Source organism: Anas platyrhynchos, chromosome 3 (assembly GCF_047663525.1).
Source record: "Anas platyrhynchos isolate ZD024472 breed Pekin duck chromosome 3, IASCAAS_PekinDuck_T2T, whole genome shotgun sequence".
Classification (NCBI taxonomy): domain Eukaryota; kingdom Metazoa; phylum Chordata; class Aves; order Anseriformes; family Anatidae; genus Anas; species Anas platyrhynchos.
In genome coordinates, this window is record NC_092589.1 from 46,763,140 (window position 1) to 46,784,696 (window position 21,557).

The 21,557-nt window shown below is 37.9% G+C and overlaps 1 protein-coding gene and 1 long non-coding RNA gene across 4 annotated transcripts in view; one reads left to right on the forward strand and one right to left on the reverse strand.

Annotated features, from left to right (window-relative positions):
• The window catches only part of LOC106016325 (uncharacterized), a 29,585-nt gene extending 14,303 nt beyond the window's left edge, over positions 1-15,282 (forward strand). The window contains exons 4-5 of the long non-coding RNA XR_005264692.2: positions 9,837-9,945; positions 15,010-15,282. This is a non-coding gene — a long non-coding RNA (uncharacterized lncRNA). The remainder of the gene's footprint in view (positions 1-9,836; positions 9,946-15,009) is intronic.
• The window catches only part of KIF25 (kinesin family member 25), a 40,108-nt gene that overhangs the window by 8,376 nt on the left and 10,175 nt on the right, over positions 1-21,557 (reverse strand). For all 3 annotated transcript variants that reach the window (XR_011808293.1, XM_027454235.3, XM_027454236.3), the window contains 7 exons: positions 20,358-20,461; positions 18,955-19,043; positions 17,119-17,161; positions 13,325-13,392; positions 8,526-8,600; positions 3,946-4,095; positions 2,682-2,858 (listed from right to left, as the gene is read on the reverse strand). Coding sequence is in view for 2 of the 3 variants with exons in the window: in XM_027454235.3 (XP_027310036.2) it covers positions 2,682-2,858; positions 3,946-4,095; positions 8,526-8,600; positions 13,325-13,392; positions 17,119-17,161; positions 18,955-19,043; positions 20,358-20,461 (706 nt within the window). In the remaining variant the exon portion in view is untranslated. The remainder of the gene's footprint in view (positions 1-2,681; positions 2,859-3,945; positions 4,096-8,525; positions 8,601-13,324; positions 13,393-17,118; positions 17,162-18,954; positions 19,044-20,357; positions 20,462-21,557) is intronic.

Here is a 21,557-nt window from a genome sequence, read left to right on the forward strand (position 1 = left end):
TGTGGCAAGTGGTCAGTGCTGCTGTGCTCCAAACAGTTTGCAGAAGATAAGCCTGGGGCATGCAGTCAGTGCTGCTCACCTACTAGGAAAACACGATTGACTTTGGGGCTGAGCAGCATCCCCAGCCCAGTGCTGCGTGCCTGTCACAGCAGCTTCTCAGCAGGAGCAATGGTAAAAAAAAAAAAAAAAAAAAGCCTCTGCTACTTTATCACACTCTGTGCACCCCCTGTTCTGAACCAGATCCTACAGCCCTGTTGCGGTTAGGTTAAAAATTTGATGCTGAATGTTCTCCAAAGTCAACCAAGTCATAAAAGAAGAAAGAGACTGAGGTTTTTGTCATTCGGTAGGATGTCCGTGTTAACAGGAAGGAGACTACTGTACTTTAATGGACACACGGAGAAGCCAGTGAGACCCAGCAGGCCAATATATTCTAGATGAAATATTATCACAAATGAGGGTGTGTTTTTATTCAAAGCACCATCTGTTTACTTGAGATTTCAGGCAGCTGGGTGGCTTCATTCAATGGTTCCCTAACTTTGTTTGGCTTTGCCCTTTCTTATTAACCTTTCTGTGTAATTATTGATATAGCTTGTTTATCAATTGGACTTTTTGCTGCTTGCATTGTAATTGAGATACAAGTCCATATTCTTATTTATATATGCATTAGAACTGAGTATTTACCAAGTGATTGAGATGTGTTCTTAAGAGATGCTTATCTCAAGGCTCCAGGTTCTTGAACTATAAATTAAAATTTAGAGAAACAAACACGGCAGCCATTTCATGAAATAGAAAGTGAAATGAAACCTCTCTGCTGATTCTAGCTCCCATCTCTGTGGCACAAATCCAGTGATGCCTCTCCCTTCTCCAAAGCTTAGGAAAAGAGAACCTTTCTCTTTTCTATGCACCTGCTAACTATACAAAGCTTCCCTTGGGAAAGAAAAGGGGTTGGCTACTTTCAGGAATGAGTTCAGGACAGCATCTTGAAATGCCATAACTAAAAATTATTTGGAGGTTCTGGCAAAGCAGGAAAAAGTATTCCACTTCCATCATACCCAATCTATGTGCACCCATTTGCATTTCCCAAGTCGTACAGTTCCTTCCTTCTCTAGTCAAATGTGCAAGGTTAGCTCCTTCAAGAAGGATTCGGCACACACAGGTTGGGCTCCACACCAATCACTTCTGAAGGAGTTTTTCATTTTCTTTTCACGTTAACAGAAAAGAGACTACTCTGTACTTTACTGGACATATGGAGAAGCCAGTGAGAGTGTATTTTTATCAAGGCTTTATGACAGTACCATGAACCCAGTGGACAAACAACTAGTCTGCTTATGTGGCTTAAGTCCCACAAGATAAAAATACTGCCCTTGGTTATTTCTACTGAACATGCATTTTGTTTTAACTCAGGCAGGGAAAATGCTTCTCTTATCTGACTTCCAGTTCCTCCTGGAAAAGTAGGGAGTAGACTGTGACAAGTATTATGATAGAGAAGTAAAGAAAAAAATCTTGTTTCCCTCAGAAATATAGAATGCTGCAAAACTGTGCTTAACATTTCAATAAGGCAAGATGCTTTATACAAATTTATCTGCCCAAAAAACAACATTTTTTTAAAGTTGCTAGACGTCCATGTCATGCACAACCAGAAATGTTCCTTGTGGAATCTGTTCATGTTCTGGGCGCTCACAGTGAGATGTTCAGTAGCTTAATTACACTGGGTAGCATCTGGTACCACTCTGGTGCCACAAGTGCTGCTTGTCAACACTTGTTTTTATTAAAGTTGATTTAATAATAGCATAAACAGTGCCCCTGTTACTAAAATAAAGCATCTGAAACAGACTTACTCTTGTTAATATATGAATTGTTATCAACATGGTATTTTCATCATTTACTTAGTTAAGGTGTGTTATATATAACAAGAATTATATATTTGCTTTGTATGCTACACACATGTAACATCAAGAGCCATTTCTACATACACTAGGACAAGCTTTTGTAATGCTCAGGACATACAAGGAAACAATACAACAAGTAGAGCTGTAGCCTTAATTACTTCAGGTCTCCCTCCAATGCCACAAGACATAAGTAAGAATCAATCTTACCATATGCCTGAATGCTGGGAAGGTTCAAATGCCAGCATCTCAATTCCCACTTTAATGCCTCCAATAACGAAAGCAGAATACTAGACAGTGCAAGATGGGTATTTATATTAAAAGATGACTTTAAATGATATTTCTGAAGTATTTTTAAACCCAATTTGTGTAGAGAAAGCTAACTTTACAGCTGCTTTAAAACCTAAAAAAAAAAAGTACACCCATTTCCATTATATTCTGTAAAATTTATCATTTAGTAAGACCAAAGGGAAAGTGCTTTGTGATTGGGTCATTCCTTCTTTTCCTACAGCTGACAAGATACCTTATGAAATTCCAGCAGCAATGAAATATACGGCTCTCTTCAGATATTCTGAGCATTAAGGACCCCAAACTCATTGTACTGTTAATGCTCAAAGAATTTTGACATTTGCAGTCTCGTAGACAGTGAGAACCATCCAGTTTTTTCTTTTCCATATGGTAAGAACTCATTGTTTAGAAGCAATGCCTGACATTTAAAATGGAATTTTATGACAGCTGTGCATCACACAGACACTGCATCATGATCAGATGATAAAGATCAAATTGTGCACTCACTCATATGTAAGCAATGGAACGTTGCTCTTTCCTTCTCTGGTTGTGACAACATCACGTTTGACGCCAAATACTTTTCCACAACTGTCTTTGGCCAGAAGATCAAAAATTTCGTTATTATACACTTCTACAACAGAAACCTCAACCCAGTAACTTCCTGGTGGCTTTTCTGAAATAAGCCTGGAGAATAAAAATAGAAAAAAACAACAAATGAAGAAAGCTGAACTCAAACCTCAAGTGGACAATCTGTTTATAAAGAACTGTTCTTTAATTGTAATCTAATTAACAATCTGATAAAAGTGCTTATTAAATATCCACAGTCATGACTTTGCCTCACCCACATGCTAATGTTCAGCTGAAAAATCAGACTATACAGTTAAATTATACATGAAACACTAAGTAAACATTCATTTTCCAAACAGCTGTGCCAGCTTAAATTGTTTTTCTCTACTAACCCCACACTCTCCTCTAAATTTTTCATACCATTGCTCTGCTGGAAGTTACTGCATTCAGAGCTCAAGGTATGATAAACTCTGCCAGAGTGCAGGCAATGAGCAGAGAGAGATGCTAAACTGCCCAGCTAGATCTGTAATGGGCTATCTGTCCACAAGCTCAGAAAATTCATAAATTAATTAAGGGATTTTTTTATTCAGGAGAGTACTTACAGTTAGATACAAATGTTCTGGTGCAAAGTTGGCTCTTTTGATTTAGCTTACACTCTTTTCCAAAAGAAACAGGCTTAGCTGAAAAAACCTCTAATGACTCTTCTATTATAATGTAGCAGCACATCAGTTCAAATCACACACTAGGTTCAACTAAAAAATCTAGTTTTCTAGAGAAAACAGATAGTGGTTAAAAACTCCACTACCATTCTTGGGGACTGGGTTCTATCCTGGATCCTTTTCATCTATTCCAACTGTCAATTTTCACAAAACTTCTAAGAACTTAATTATCGTTTGGACTTGCACAACTATGGTTGAATCCTATTCAAAAGTTAAAGGAGTCTGAAAGACAGATGGGCAGATGTACCCAGTGAAATTGCATAGCCTTATTTTCTTAGAAAAACAGACTAAGCTAGAGACTAGAAAAGAATCGTATCTCAAATATGGATTGGCAGTCAGAGATGGTATAAATATTAACAGTTGTGAAACTGGTATCTGTAAAAATAAATACATTACAAACATTTTTTCATCCTTTCTATAATGTTTAAGGTGAAAGGTCCATAAGCAAGCCTTTACTTAGGTTGCTATTACCAGGTTAGTGTTACCTGAACACTTCTTGGGTAGCTCGAGGAATAATTCCAAGTTCTGATTCATCTTCCAAGGCAAATGCAAAGTTCTCTTCTAACTGTGGTCCCAACATCGTGTATGTCTTTCCACTCCCAGTCTGCCCATAAGCCATAATACACACATTGTACCTGAAAATCAAAAGGGCCTTCATTTATTTTACCATTACCAAATGTGTGTGTAAGCTACCAAGTTAAAACCCAAACAAATTGGGAACAGTAACTGAAATAAATCTAATAAACATACTGCCCCTGCAGCTTTCTTTCTGGCTATCTAAAAATATGACAGAAATTAAAGTACTGCTCATAACATCTCCTATACGTGTTTTTATTTTTTAAGCACATCTGAAGGGCAGGGAACTGACAAAAACAGGGATGCTTATCTTGGGATGATTGATGATGTTAGACCTCCTGTCTGCCCAACTTCCAGTTCGTGCACTGCTCAGCTTCTTGTTTATCAGCTCCTGAACCGCTGCGGTTTACAGTGCAGTGTTTTAAAGTAAACCATCACTGGGTTTGATTTGTCTTACGGTGCTGTGCTGCAAACCGCAGCACTAATGTCTTAACAGCTGGGAACAGTAAACTCTTCAGCTCTCACAGTCGTTTCAGGAAGGCTCTTCGGTCAGAGCCCTCAGCCACTGGGAAAGGCCAGACAGCCCTAGCAGTAGAGGCACACATTTTAAACCAAAGGCATTAGATCAAAAAAGAATGAACATGAAGACTACTCTGCAATAACGGTGGGAGGAACTGCTCTGACATGGACTTGTAGAAGGTGAAAATGTGCAATGTCACTGCAGAGGTACAGGCACCTGTGAAACACAATTCATCATCTTCTGGAGTAGACGTGAACTCTGAAAATGGTTGTTTTTCTATACTGGAAAAAATAAATCTACATATATACTTATGTATATTTCAGAGCCTTGAGGTTGGGTGTGGAGGGCTGCGAGAGTGGCATCTGAATTTAGATATAGGAATCCTATCCCCAAAGTGTGTTTCTGAGGTAATTGGATCAAACCCCAGAAGCAAAACAAGTGGGCAGATATAATGTGTCCAGCCACAGTACTGCTCCATAGCCAGGAGCAAGGCTGCCCTGTGCAGCTGAGGATTGGTCCCTGCTTGGCTGTGCCTACTTTGCAGCAGCTGCCAGCACCTTGGTGTTGAACATAGACCCGTGCCAGCAAAAACTATTGGAAGACGTGCAGTTATGCTGACAGGACTGCTCCTTCACTGGGCTATCTATCTTGTTTGTTCCGAGACATAACATTAGCAGGCTCTCCACGCACTCGGAGTGCTCTGCAGTATGCTGAAATTTCTGCTTGACTAGAGTTGCAGAAATGGGCTTGGTCCTTGTTTGGCAGGAGGTAAAATTTTATTGCTTAAGCTCTAGCTTCACTGTGGGCAGACCTGAGCAGCTGCTTTTGGTTATCTGACGCTTCTCCTCTTATCAAAAATGTTGTTTCAAGCACATGCCAACAAATTTCAATGAGCATCTCATCTAATTGTGTTAAATTTATGGTTTTAGGTCATCAAATACTTATATTGCCACTGCAGAGAAATATGTTTGCAGTTGTTTGTTTTTTTTTTTATATATATATATATATATCCATTAGAAATGCCTAGAAGGAATTCTTTTTTGAGGATTACTAAGAAAGCTTTCTTTCGTTAGAAAGAAATGTGGGCAACACAGCAAATACCTGCATACCCCTTCTAGGGAGCAAAGTCAAAGTTGCAGGCAGTGAACATACGATAACATCTCCCCACATCTTCAGGATGTAGAGTATAAAGTAGAAGTCTAATCACAGGTATGGTGAGGTAAAGGAGAGAACTATAATTGAAAATCAAGAGCGGTTTAGCAAAATAAAATGTGCTAGAAATTAGAGTTGTAAATCTGAAACAAGGGATTTCCCTAAGTATTGACTGTTGACATAACTCTGATTGCATTTATATCACTGGAAAAGTTTCCAGTAATTTTGTTAGTCTCTGGCTAGGCTAACAACAAGCAATTTTCAGAGTTCCCTCCCCTTATAGCACACTGGCTGGCCAAGTCATAGTTTCTTGAGACTTCCAGTCTCTCTTCAAATTCAAAAAGAGATCTTTGAAACTAAAAAGGGAGCCAGAAGCTTGCAAGTAGATGTATTCCTTAGAAAAAACAGAATAGATTTTTTTTCAGAAATCTCTGAGCTTTCATACAGTCCACTATTTAAATTTCCCTTAATTGCTTTTTGTTAGAAAGTACGCGTGTTGGTCAAAGTAGTTCTGACAATATATAGATGGTATGGTCAAATGCTAGGTAGACAGGTACTTGTAACCTTGAAGAAAAAGATGCAAATCAGAAATAAAGCCATTGATAACCTCTCCACCAACGCCAAAAGAGTATTTCAGCAAGCCCAAATGAACTTTCACTTGGGTGATTCAACAAAAGGAGAAGCAGCAACAGAAGACTGATTGACATTTATCTAGTTTACTTTCCTGATGTTCTGCTTTCAGCATAGCAGCTTCAAATAGAGCATGAAGCCACTTGTATCGTCAGGCTTCTAATTAGAAAATTTCAGGTTACGATTCACCTGTGTGCCCCAACGTTTCTCTTTTTCCACTCTACTTCATTAGTTATGTTATTGTTTAAAAAAAGATCTTATTGTCAAATTAGAATATCAATATCTTATTGTCAAATTAGAATATCAGTATCTTTGTAATATTCCTCTCCTGAGAAGAGTGGGGCTGTTCACTATAGGGAATTTAGCACTAGGAGGAAAGTTATCACTAGTAAAGGAAATCAAAAGAGTATAAATGTATTATTCCTTAAAATAAATAAATAAGGTTGATTTTTCAATGTTGTAAAGAAAGGAAATATTTTCTTAGTCCCTTGCTGGACCTGTATTGCTAACTGTAAACTTTGAAGCCTGCTGACCTTCATTTGTTTTGCGTATGGAACAATCTTTTCTCCCTGTGTATTTATACTGAAAAATGAATCGATTAATTAAAAAAGAAAAATAAAGAAAAGCAGTGGAACGCTCCTTTAAGTTGTTACAGATCACTTTGGAGGCCAGACTAAAACAATCAGGAGCAGCGAAGAAGTTCAAGGTTCAGACCAAGGACGTCTGTTTCACATTTATGATGGGAAGGCTGCTCAGAAACGTGGCTCATGTGCACAGCCTCTCCTTCCCTGAAAATCTGCTTCTGTTTAAATGACACTTCTGGAAGAACAAGACAGCTCTTTTGTTTTCAATAACAGAACATTTCCTAAATGAATGTAAAAATCCTAACTTTTAGGGCAGGATTCTTTCAGCATGCCAGTTAGAAAGTCGGAAGTCCAGCAGATCAAGGTACAGATTGGGAATGTCCGAATACACATAGGCAACATATTGAGCCAAAGCAAACTTACTTTCATTTCAAAAGGAAAGGTTAGAGAAAGAAAATAGTGGTTATAAGGACTTCTGCAAAATCCTTCAGCCTCGTGGTCCCTAAATTGCTCAACTGTGGCAACTGTGGTTACTTATCCTTGGTAAAATAGAAGAGTGCCTTATGGGCCATACAGGACTCCCCTTGCCCCAGACAGCCCTTATGGGCCCTGCTGTGGCATGTGTAAAGGGTTACCAGGGGTTTCCCGATATCCACAGTATCCTGATAGGCATCTGCTAGGTGGCTTTTAAATATCAGTAAGAAAAGGAGAGACTTGGAAACTCCAGTGTGCAGGCTGCCAGGAGCAAGGATTGCCACTGTTCAGCTTTGCCACTGTGGATGGAAAGGGGCTGGCTGCCTTGCCCTTTCTAGGGGGCAGCAGGTCTTTGACAGGTCTACAACAAATACAAGTGGTATCGGAGCAGGGGTGAGAAGAGAGAGAAAGAAAGGTTAGAAAGGAAGTTTTGCTTAAATCTTAGCTCAAACCTCAAGGCTTATAATAACAGGCACTTCAATGCTTCTTTGCGACAATAGCTTGACTTTGTTCTGGTATAAATGGAAGAAAAAAAAAAGTCATACTTAACTTCAATGCCTAAAAGTAAGTTCACTTTTTTTTTTTTTTGTAACTGATTCTGTATTCAAACCAGAATTCTGTTTTAACCCCAGTGCCTGAAGGGTGTTAGAATTACAGCTGAGGACACTCAATTTTGGTTCAACCAAGAAGTGATTGTACAGCCTCCCATGGCTTGTGCTATGTAAAACAACAGAACAGATGATCACAGAGTGTCCCAGCAGGCATTTTATGTATAAATGCACTTCTGGAAAAGATGTATATAAAAGATGTATATATTATACTGTGTATGTAACCAAAAAACATTTATAGAACATAATCTACCAAAACACAGCAAAGAAAAAAAGATAGCATCTTCCATCAGAAGTACTTTTTTTCCAAATTTGTCTTCTGTGCTAAACTTTGTGAACAGTGATTTCAATGTTTATATAGAGAAACAACATTCACTCTGTTCAGTAGGAAAAAGACAGGAAAATGGAACCGCAAAGTCACAGAACTTGACTGGACAGCCACTACTAAGTAATTCTTTTTAATTGATGGACTTCAGTAGACAATGACCCTTTAGCTTTCTTACTGCCACCTTTAAACTTACCCATCCAGGAGAGATGTTAGCAAAGGGGCCACGTCTGCAAATACTGTGTCTTGAGATTCAAAAGCACTGTAAACTCTGAGGAGCAAAGTACAATGATTAACTGAAGAAAAAGAAATACATGTCATAATACAGGATAACAGATTAGGGAAAATGTAGGCCTGTGATATAAAGCTTGTGACCTGCTGACATTTCTATGACAACAGCACTTACAGATTGGGTTTTAGAAGACTTATTTAGCTTGGCAGTATGAAGCTGGCATACCAAACCTGCTTACTGCTGCTCCAAACCTGACTTCCTATGCCAGGAAATTAAAAGGTAATGAGGAAGAGCTGAGCTGCCATGGGAGTCACCACTTTGTTCAGTAGAGGGAAAAAAGCTGTGCATTGACAAGTCCCAAGGGTTGTGTAGGAACGTCTGACACGCCTATGGTCCATTACAGAACACAACCTTGGAGCAGGAGAGGGGCCAGGATTCACCAAAGAACTTTTTTGTGATGCAGTCCAGGGGACTGGAAAGGAAACCTTCAAGCTTCTCTCCTGCTTTGTTTTGGAGTGTCTGCTGCCTGCACTGGAGGGAATGATTTACAGGCGTACACTTGTGGTGCTCTGAGCTGTCTTAATCCTTTTGTCAGCCTCTCTGGCAGACGGAGTCTTTTCCAGGCAGTACAGATCCATCTTTCTTTCTCCCACATACCAGACTATGAGATATCCCTGCTGCCTGCGTCTCCTTTGTGTCACACTAAGGAAGCAAGTGGTCAGGTTGTGCTCCTCCTTTAGATGTGAAAAAAGATGCACAGAGGCTGCAAATCTGCCCTGGGGCTTGTCTCAGAAAAGCCAGTAGCAGATCAGAAATTGGAGGCTCCTGAGGTCAAGTTTAACATTGAAACCACCTTTGTGGGCAGCACCATCTTCAAGTATTTCCATCCGTGCCCCTGCTGAACGACCTTTTCTGAGATAAACATTTCTCACAATGATAACCAGAGGGATGACTTTCTTTTATGTTGTGATGTGGATTTCAGACTAATTTTTAAAGTGAATGAAAGACAATTTAACTGACTTATTCCACCTGTTAGAAAAGAGCAACGACAGTGTAACCCTTGGGCCAAAACAATGTCTAAAACAACTACGTATGTGCTTCCAAATTCAAGAAAAAATAAGGTAAGAGAAGGCTGTACAAAAATTTTTTTCCGCTAACCCTTTCAAATATAACTTCACACAACATAAAGCCAAGACCTGAAAATAAGAAATCATCAAAGGCAGGAACTTGTGATCACAAAACATGGGTATCCTAACTCTTTCAATGTTTCTCTAGCACATCAAAAAGTAACTTCCCCAAGACTAAAGCCTGCAACAAGTGCTGTTTATGGAAGATGGACAGAATCTGAAACATGAACACCATAACCACCACTTCAGAATTTGAGGTATGAATCTTTACATTTGGAAAAAAGCTTCCTTTTCTGGTATCTTTCTGGTGTGGGTCTTTTTTGTTTGTTTGGTTGGTTGGTTTGGGTTAGTTTGATTAGCTCTCTTTTCCAATAAGTGGTGTGTGTTTTCTATAGATTACAGTAAAATGACTAACTAGAATCAGAAATTTTGGTAGCGGCAAATATTATAAAATGTAGTTACTTCCCTATGTGCATAGTATCCTAGTACACCTCACTAACACATGATATTAAGAGCTTAACTTAATGAAGAACACAGTTTGTTTTTTTAGCATTTACTCAAGTCTCTTTGTATGTTTGACCAGGATCTGGCCACTACAGTCTGGAGCCTACACAAACATAGATTTCATTTTCATGTTCTCCACAAATAAGACTGTACAGAGGGATCACTGATAAACAGATACAGAATTAGACCCAAACCACTTAGTTCAGCATTTTGTCTCTGACAATGGCCAGGGGAAGAAACAAGAAACACCATGGTGGCTGGAGACAGAATAATTAATCTCTGTCTCATCCTAATCCTTAATAGCTGTAAACTGCTCTCAAAGCTGAAATATGAGTTGAATGTCTGCTGAAAAAAAAATATTATTAGCATTAGCATTCAAGTCATTTTTTTTTTGCATCTTGCTGAATTCTTGGCCTGGCGTAACATCCTGTGGCAACGCGTTCCACAGTCTAATTGTAAGTTGTATGAAAATGTACTCTCTTTAATCAGGAAATGAGCACTTTTCTGGCCTGACGGACGAATACTGCTTGTCTTGCCATTCCGCTGACATGCTGTCATACTAAACTGAGAAACCAACAAATATGCAGAGATGTGGCACAGTTCTTACTGGGACGACACAAGCGCTGAATAAATACTCCATCCTTGCTTTGCATGCATGCATGCACATGCCTCAATAAGCTTTACACATCAAATCTTCCAGGTCAATATAAGAGCAAAAACTTTCCCAAACTCTTTTCTCTGCTTCATTTATCATCTGCAATCAGCGAAACATTCATTAACATTAACTCCTGAATTTTAACCAACTAGGGCTCAAACTCAATTTATGTTGAAATTGTATTTTTTTTTTCTTAACACATCAAAACATCTCCCTCAGAGCTACTAGGTTAAAAAACAAAAACAAACAACAATAAAAACAACCACCAAATTTAAAACATATTTAGGAGATAAGAATATTCAAAAATTCTTCAGTTGCTCTTGGCAGGTTTTGCTGTCTATTAGAGCACACATTGCAACCAACCAAAACCAGAGCTAGAACCAACCATTTTCTGTGGTCTTGTTTGCACTGCAGAGCAGTACAGATGTAGCTAACTATGCCAGGTTCAGGTACTGGTAGCGGCTCAGAGGAAAGTCATGGTGCTCTATGTTACAATAACTCCTCCAAATATTTACTCAACTTCCTAAAGGCATTTTAGTGCCACTACTTTAGCTGCTGTGCTTCAAATGCTACCACATGAAGCAGTTTAAATTTGGCTTGAACTAGTTTATGCTACACTGTAATCACAGCACTGGCTAAAGCATGGACACACAATTAGCTATCCCAGACCATGAAAGATATAGCAAATCCAGAGAATCTGTTTCTATAAGCTCAGTTATTTTTACCAGAATGATGACAGATTTGTCCCTGTGTAGTGATTAATGTTAATTTTACCTTGAAAATTTTGAGCTTCTTTTTATTTTGCTAACTGATTCACCAATAAAATTATAAAAGCATAACATGCTGAAAGCTGGAATTTTCTTCCTGAGCTGAAATCAAATATTTTGACATTTATTAGTTCCATAAAACATTGCTAAAAAAATAAACATTTTTGAGTTCATAAGAACCATATGCTCTTCTGTTTATAAAAAAAGAGCTGTGCTGGGACACTGAAAAAACATTCCCCAAGAACTGCATTCTTTGGGGGATTTACATTTTTTTAACCCTTTTCCTGGTTATCAGGATCTACACCACATGTCCAGAGCCACAGCAGGTCTGGCATCCTGTCTCGATAACATTGTTGCTCTATAGAGCTGAATTCCAGCATTATTCTGCATTTATTTCAGCTAGTATGGCTGTGTTAGGTATAGCTAGAGGGTGAAAGGAATTACTTCAAGTAGCTTAGCAAACATGCAAGAGGTGCCATATACCTTGAGAGATCACATATGCCCTGTATCAAGGGAGTCCTGTAACCTATGGGGTGAGTAAAGGTTCCCCAAGATTTGCATTATCTCAGGAATTTTCAGTCATTTGGTGGCCTACATAATAGCAGTCCCCAGTCTTCATGAGCAGAAAAAAGCAGCATCTTAGAAAGACACCGCAAAGGAAGGGTGAAAAAATGACAACGTTTAGCCAACCGACAGCAGTTTGGGCTGAAACAGGCTCGGAATTTAAGATTAGACCAGGACAAATAATTCAAGTTGGATACAGTCGACTTTAAATCAACTTTGCCTTCAGCAAAGAAGCATGAGATTGTGCTCATGTGTCCTGTTTCCACAGGGTTTTGAAGCATGGTCCAGAGGAGAAGACTTACTGTTTGAGTTATTGCAATGTACAGACATAGTGCAGAAAAGCAAAATTTATATTTGAAAAAAAGGCATGGAGTAAAAGTTTGTATTTTTTGCTTTACGAAGATCTCGTATTAATTTAAGTCTTCATTCCTGTTTTCAGAGGTTCAGGTTAGCTCCATTCTGAAAGACCCTGAGGCACCTTACAGCCTGACTCCCTGCAGCTTCTGTTTTGTGAGCTGAATCCTCAGTGTCTAGTATAGCACAAACACCAATGAAAACTCTTACTGCAGCTGGTGTATTCAAAATCTCTCACACCTATACGGGTTCTTTGGCATCTAACAGGGAAAGTAACCACACTATAGCCTTTCTCTCAGAGGAGCACTGATTTACATGCCACCACTCTATCCGGTTGTCTATTTCCAGCCTACTTTAAGTAGCACGACTGTACATTGAAGCATAATAGTCCTCAGTTTGGTTTCTGGCTCAGTCATGCTTTATGTCTAAAGCTGAAGTCATGCAATCCACCTCAATTCTGCACCTTGAAAACATGGATAAGGTTTTGCTATCCCACAACATGCTGCAAGGATGGTGAGAAGTACTTAGACTGTGAGAAGGTTCAAATATGTCTCTAGACAGGTTTCAGGCTCAGGCATATCAGTATTCTTCACTGAGAAGGAGGACTGAGGGTGGCATCTATATCCTGAAGTGCATTATTCTATACTGGAAAGAATGTGAAAACCAGATAAAAATTAAAAAAAATTAAAATAGTAAATAAAAAAGATTACTTTCTAAACATTGCCTACTAAAAAATTAGCCTTCACTATACAAATCTTTCAGCAACCCAGACTGATACACAGGATAACCCACCTTTCAAACTGAAAAGTCTTGTTTACTGATGTATGACCAGGACGGCTACACTTTACCAGAACAGTTTCCTAGGAGAAAAACAAAACACTTACAGTTAATATCATAGTCACGTGTAAAACTGAAATATTTATTTCATTGCAGTGAACTAGCAAGACCGCAAGAAGGGATCTCAGAACAGATTCAGATTATTAAAGAACAACCAACACAAAATGTGTGCACTTATGCTCAAAAGAAAGATCCAAACCATTACCTAAACTTTATGTGCCTAGAAAACCCCAGGAAAGTAAATCTAACCTCCCTAATTGCTAACATAGGTAGAAAAATGGAAAAAGAGCCTTTTTGTATTATGAGGTCAGTGCATTTTCAGATTGCTTTCATAAATGTTTATGCCAAGAGCGGAGCAGAAGATGCACATTTCAGAGCATATCATGCAAGTCCACACTGTCAGGAAGAACTGCAGTCACACAGTTGCTAGATTTCCATGAGTTTTTAGTAGAAATCACTTTCCATATGGATTATATAGTAGTTTTGTAAGTTGGACAAATGTGTCAGCAGCTCTTTAAAAGCTATTACCCGTACTAAATTCTATGCTCTTTGCTCTTCATGGTGTATCTTGCTTAAAAAAAATATAAAGAAATAATGTGAGAAAAAATTATCATTTCCACATTTCAGATTGAAGCTCCTCAGCGCACAAAATGCTTCACTCAGTTCAAAAAGGTTTTCTGGCTTAGTAACCTTTGCTTATATTACTGCATTTGATAGGAATGCTGCAGTTTGTACTGCTCTTCCAACAAGTAGCTTAGAGTGCTACACTGCTGTCCTTCAACCTCGTATTGCCACTGATTGAGGTAGTAAAGAGGTGAGCAAGTAATGACAGCGTAACAGTATGTCTAGCATGCAGACAGCTAACAAACCCCAAATTTCTTAAGTTTACAAATATCTTTTCTTCTTTGGAGAAGGCCAGTGTATCATTATCAATCTAACGATGGCAACACTTGCTGTATAATGAGCTACGTCACCCATTCCAGTACAGGCAAATTTAGCAGCAGTAGGGATGTGAGCACAATGCTTTGCTACAGAACACCCTGACGCAGACATTGCAATAGGATCAGTAATTAACAGCCTCTGGAGAAAAAATAACAACAAACAGGAAAATGAGGCAGGGTTATGGAACACCCTTCTCATTCAGATGTCAAATTTACTTTCAGACCAGCTTTCCTTAAGGTGAGAAATGAGATAGAGAAAAAATCTATTTGCATAACGTAGAAACATAAGCATTGTTAATAGCCAGAAGTTTCACACGAGCGTTTGTAATGACCCTCCCTTCTCAGGAGATCAGTATGGGCCAGGATACCCACTACAGCTGCTGGCATACAAAATCCCGTAAGGTGATCCTGTCAACAGTGCCTGTGAAATCCTTACAGATGTATCACATGAATACTGAGGAACATTTTTCTTCACCCTAGAGTCACAGAATGCTCCTGGTCTGATACCCAAGCCTGAGAAGCTCTTCAGGAAGTGAAATTCCATAAGGCAAAATAAAAAAAATTAAGTGAGGCATAAGGAATTGTGGCTATAGACGTGTGATCACAAAATTCAGCTGTGATTATAATTTCCTATCTTTTGTTATTGCATATCTGGTAAAGGCTTATCACCCCAATTCACAAGGAATTTCTCTACAACAGAGCCAATGAAAGGACAACTGTGACTGCTCCTCATCTGTTTCCCTGTCAACTTCAGTGCCACTGGCTGACACAACGCTGAGGCAGACGCGGACAGCCTGAAAGATTCCCTGCACTGGGAGAAGAAACCTCCAGATGGGGATGGTGATAAGCACCTGGGAAGCGAAAATGTATCCTACTACTATAGCTACATCCACCTGATCTAGTACAAAATTATCTCTCAAGAAAAGGAGTCTTCCTGTGTTAATTCATATTTTCCCACTCCTACCTTGAAAAACCAGCAGAATCTTGCACCTCCCCTGATATTCAGAGCAGTCTCTTTGCCATTCCTTTTTTTCTCCACTACTCACAACTGAAAACCTTTTCAAAATAATTTGAAAGAAATCAATCACTTGGAAGCAGCCACCTTCTTTTCTCCTGTGCCAAAGAAAGTTGGAGTCAAACAACATCACTTCAGGTATTAGGCTAGGGCAGGCACCTGCCCTAGCTTCGTATGAAATCAAACACCATAATTTTATCTAAAATTGCATATTTAGTCTATCCACAAGTGTAACACCTACAGTAGTTAAAAGCAAAAGAAACAGGCAATAAATATTGTTTTCCTTTACTTCTGTTAGCTTAGTTTAAAGTGACTGCTTTTTGTAAAAAGTCAGTTGTACTTTATCTTCCCTCATGAGCTTCAAACAGAAAACACGATTAAAAAAAAATTATCAAGAAACTAATACAAACATGCGAAGTGTTTGATCAGAACTAGAAAGCATTTTAACCAAATAAATGTCAAGGCAAACCAATAAAGCATTTAAAGGCACTATTATCTTTTCCAAAATCAGGAAGATAGTATCTTTGCACTTGACAATCTTGAGGGTCTTTTCCAACCTAAGTGATACTATGATCTGGCATGTTTCATTTTATAGTTAAGTCCATGCATACACTTATTTTCCTGGAATATCTCATACAGACTTTTAAACATGAGAATGGGTTAGCATCCTGAAGGTTACCAGTTTGCTGTTACATACAAACTAAAACTCCTGAAACTCATATATTGATGTAAGCAAGCAGAGACTGCTTTGCCTATAAAAATACGAGTACAGTAATATATCACATATCTATATGAAATAATCCAAAACCTAAATATTACCTAATTTCATCTTCATATAATAAAATTTAGCAGGTCAGAAATGGTCAAGGCGTTTTATAGTACAATAAATCATCAAATCATGGCATCCAGAATACTACATCTACTATTACTGATCCCTGTTTTTTATCTCCTGACATATTTACTTGTTCTTAATAGACTCTTCATGAGCTCCATTAATTTCCTAATTGCATATATATCTATATAAATGTGTCCATTTTATGCAACAGAGATCAGTCTAATTCAGCTATAATTTTGGAGATTTAAATGCATACTATACTTTAGGTCACTTCAGCAATATTTTATGCGTTATACTATAGAAGAGAATTTGGCTAATACATAAGTGACAGCGAGCAGCTGACTAAGAACCATGATGGCTAAGAAAATTAAAAGTCAAGTTAATACTCTGACCTTAGCTCACACTACTAAGCCTTTTTAAATTTTATATCTCAGTAATGGCCTCAATTAATGCTGGAATGTCATCTGGATTTGCAACCTCAGTGCTCATTCTCCTTTCCCTGATGGATCTAAGCCAGGACACTTTAACATGCTTGACTGCTGTACCACGTAGGCTGTTGTGGTTCAGGAGATATCATATTTCTCAGCTAATGCATTAGTTGGGTTCTAATAATAAAATGAAAAAGACCTAACATAATTACAGAAATGGTTACAGTAAATACAAGTGGCTCAAAGGGACTGATTGCAGGAAGTCTGCAATGGTTTGACTACTGCAAACATACAAGCTCCAGTTCATGGATGATTGCACCAGCAGCAGCTCCAAGCTACTATTACTACAAAGACTCAGGATGGAAACAGCACAAATCACCTGCTATTGCACCCATGGGAGATCAAAGCTGGGCACCAGTTGACAAGAAATTACCTAATTCTGTTTCAAACCTATAGTTCCCAGGTCTCTTTGTTTGTCTTTACGACTATCAGTAAATGTGCTCTTGAATTTCACCATCAAATATACTCACATCATCAAGAGCATATGCCACTTTTTCTGAGAAGTTTCTTTGCCTGTAAGGAAAAAAAAAAGCCAATTTGATAAAAAGGTAGCTTTCGAACCTAAATGTTCCATTTAGCTCTGGAAAGTAATGCTTAAAATATCTGTGAACTACACATTGTCTAAATAATACCTTCCAGAATTTCCATTATTATGGTACCACGTGCTAACACCACAGTTATTTGTGAATAGTAATAATGAAAAAATACATCAATATGCAATCAAGCAAAATAATCTGCTTTAAAAAAATAGAATAAACCCAACTAAGACTAATTCTCATGCAAACCATTCTATCGTTTTGAGATTGTAGTATGAGCTTGTAACAGGAGGTTTTCCCTTTAGCACGTTAAACTGAAAAACATCTTTTTAGGTATTTGGCCCTGATCCTGAAAATACAGTCAGAAGTAATTTTTCAACCATTACTAGTCCAAAAAATGACTTGGATTGCTGAGGGGCATAAATGCATTCAAATCTTCATTCACATGTTTTCAAAATCAGCCCTCGGTTTCACAACTAAGTTTTATTTAAATTTAGTTTTGATCTATTAAGAAAAGTTTGCCTTAATAATCGTGTATTTAGCCCAGTCCATCCTGTTTCATGCCATGATTTGGCACCTCGTATGTTTGAATACAGGAACACTGTTCTAACAGAAACAGTGATTTGGTTCTTTCCCAGGTATATCAAGCACAGGCTAATGCAAGTTTCCCCTTCAGGCTCTTTGAAATTTCTGTCTTGTCTAACATTTCATATTATTTTAATTAAAACATTTTTTTTCCTAAAGATTTGGCAAAAGTGAACAAATTTTAAAACACTCTTTTAGAAGTACCAGTAAAAGCAAAATAAAGCCCCAAATAGTAATTTTCTGATGGGTCAGATGATGATATTACTGTTTTCTAGCCACCCACCTGGTCTTCCCCTTCTTTCTCCAGTTGTATATGTTTCAGTTCCTACCTTTTTTTTATAGTAGCAATCTATGGAGAATTCAGCTAGTTGTGGCACATTCTTGCACTTAATCCCCCTTTTCCTTTTGGTTCTACAGATGTGTTGACACTTCAGTTACAGTAAGTGCATTATAAATTAGCTATGTTGAGCCAAATTATACAGAAATAGAATTACCAGCATTTGTACTGACAGCAAATCCATTCTGCAGCATGACAAAACAACTGAAATGCTGAGTGTGTTTCTCTACCTGTAGCATCTGACAGCTGCTATTACATTACTGTGTCCCAGGCTTTGTGCCGGATGGTGAATATACTCTACACTGTCTGCAGGTGTGTTACTTCTGCCAAACCACAGATAATCCTGGATTGTTAAACAGCTATGGGGTTCTATTCAGGTCGACACAATTTTAGACAAAGGGTTAAGATTGACTAATGCCAATTAGTCAATTAATGCCAAGGAGAAAGAAGAAAAAGGAATTAGTTTTTTACCACTCACCACAGATATAAAAACAGAAAAAAATATAGAACACAGTTGTTCTTGTATACAAGAACAACTTGCGCCAGGGGTGTTTTAGGTTGGATATTAGGAAGAACTTATTTACTGAAAGGGTTGTGAGCCATTGGAATGGGCTGCCCAGGGAAGTGGTGGAGTCACCATCCCTGGAGGTCTTTAAAAGACGTTTAGATGTTGAACTTAGTGATATGGTTTAGTGGAGGACTGTTAGTGTTAGGTCAGAGGTTGGACTCGATGATCTTGAGGTCTCTTCCAACCTAGAAAATTCTGTGATTCTGTGACATGTGACTATTATTTTCACTTTATATTAATTATGAGTCAGACAAGATATAACACAGCCATAATAAATTACCTATCTTGTGATACCGAATGTTCATCAGCATTATCAAAAGGGAGAGATGGCCGTATCCTGCAATGGACTCTGATATTTCCTCTCAGCTCCTAGGATTAGATTATTAACACAATTTAACACAAATTACTGTAGAGGACAAATACACTCATGCAGACATGAATGTGTTTAAGAAAGCAGGCAAAATCACAGCCTTAGACTTAAAACCCTGTGGAGAAAAAAGACTGTATCAGTATAATTTGCTTTTTCCTAACTTTAATTGAGAAAGCATAACCTCTTCAGAGCTCTGAAATGGTACAGTCCTCTCCAGTCTGTACGAAAAAGAAAAGATGCTTTCAGTGTGAATCATTTCAGTCTCACTCTTCAGTCTCCTTCCTCTTCATTTGAGCTTCTTCACTTATATTAACTCAACAGCCAACATTAAACAATGCATTTCTTCTCAACCAGCCCCCAGGAAGATACAAAATATAAAACATTTTGTTTCTTTTTCTCTCCACTGTGTGGTTATACATGACTAAAACGCCAGTATTGATTTTTCTTTTTAGGCTGCTTCAGACTTTTCCTTATCTAACCTGGTGATCATTTCTTTTCATTGCGGATCAGGGAGAATAGCTTGCTTGTGGTGACTAGTGAACACTGGCATTAATTCCCCACACTGCCTTGGGGATTATCTCAGTAAACTGCAACACAAAGCAGAGTTTGGAAGGTAAGTACTTTTTTAACGAAGAGCTTCTTTTTTCTGAGATAGAAAAACTTAGAAGAATCCTGTTTGAAAGTGGCTTGTCTTTCTAAAAATCAGGTTCTGAATCAGGCAACTCAAAACTAGTCATCTGGGGGATGGACAGAAAGAGTAAATTTAAAGAACAAAAAAGAAAAAAAAATGAATCCCAAACAAACCATCACTAAAATCTGAACAGGATACAGCTACATAGATATATATATGTTATACAAAAAAAGGAAGACAAATTTTCAATTTCAAGTTGATCACTTTAAGAATTCTAAAACAATTTCAGAGGTATATTTCCACTTTATTGAACCTGAATTGATAAACCTTGAATTTCACATTGTGGAGGAATTGCTAAAAGAGAAATGGCATTTTCCAGAAGCTACAAACTTAGGGGATGAAGAAACTCAAATTTTGCTCACTATTCAAAATTTATGATATTCCTTAGGGCCATATTATCCAGGACTGCATTTGGAAGATGCTTCTGTAAAAAGAATGTACTGTGGTTTATCATGAGATGAAAGTGCCTCAGCAAAGAAATGCACCTTATATAGAAAGTTGAGGGTGGGAAGTGATAAGTACACTTGTAAAGGACAATTATATGAATTAGTTTCATTGGTGACTAAATTATTGGTATAATTACAACAAAATAAAAAAACGTTCTGTCATTGAAGATACTTACAACTAAGCTGTTATGTAGAACTCTCCTCTTTTGCTTTTCTTTTTCGTATCTCTCTGTCACCTCTTGTAGGGACTGCTCAAGATCGAAAGCTTTTATCTGAAACACTGCAAGAAGAAAGCTGTTTCAAAGAACTGAACTCTGTGACTTTACAAACTAAATTTTCCAATAGTACTTCATGAAATATAAGCATAAAACTTTTTAACTTCTTCCAAACTTAAATTAGGAAGATTAGTTCTTGATTTACCAGTCGCGTCAGAAAAAAATCCATTTCTTCTCACTATGAAATGTCTATGCACAGTTAAAGATAATTACCACAGGTACATGTGCATTTTTGAAAAACGATCAAAAAGAGAAGACATTTAAAGGCAATTCAAATGTGTAAGCTTACTTAGAATAATGTTACCTGTCAGAGAAGCCTGAAACCTAAGCCTGAAGCAATCTGCTTCTGGATGGGGCTGTCACTTGTGAGGCTTATGCTATATTTGAAGATTATTAGAGTCATGCCAGCTAAAGTCATGAGAAGTTAACCTATCATTTATCATCAGTCTCATTTACAATGCTACTAATCCTGTAAACAGCTCTAAGGCTCCCCTTTAAGACTGGTACATTCACTTTTTCATAAAAATGATTGATCTTTTGAACGCTAGGAAGTCTCCTTCAGAAAACTGAGGAGAGCAGTAAGGGGCATTATAAAAGCCTTCTACCTTCACAAATGGTTTTATTTCAGACCAATTACATTAACACTGAGCAGGCCTAAAACAAACATACAGTCCAGAAGGCTCATAATGCAACTGTAAACTTCTGTAAAAAGCAAGCTTTTAGGAACCCCAGAGGGAAATCAATTGCCCCAGCTATTAGCAAGCAGTTCAAAGATGAGGAGTAGCAAGCAGTCAAAACCACGGTCTGAGAGCTGTTAGCAGGATAGCCACCAGCCTGAATGTGTTGCCTTACAAAAAAAAAAAAAAAAAAAGAAAAAAAAAGATTTAAAATTTCAGCATGTCACATACATGATTTATGTTCTCTGAAGTAGATTAAAAATCAGGTAACTTCAAAGGACATTTGTCTGCACTAGACATTTCACAGATGTTGTCTTTATAGTTTTCATGCTATTCACCTCCAGCTCATGATGTTTCTTCACAGTGCATGCACACAGGGGAGACATGATGGGGAGTTGAAGTAAAAAAACATCAGTACGAAAAA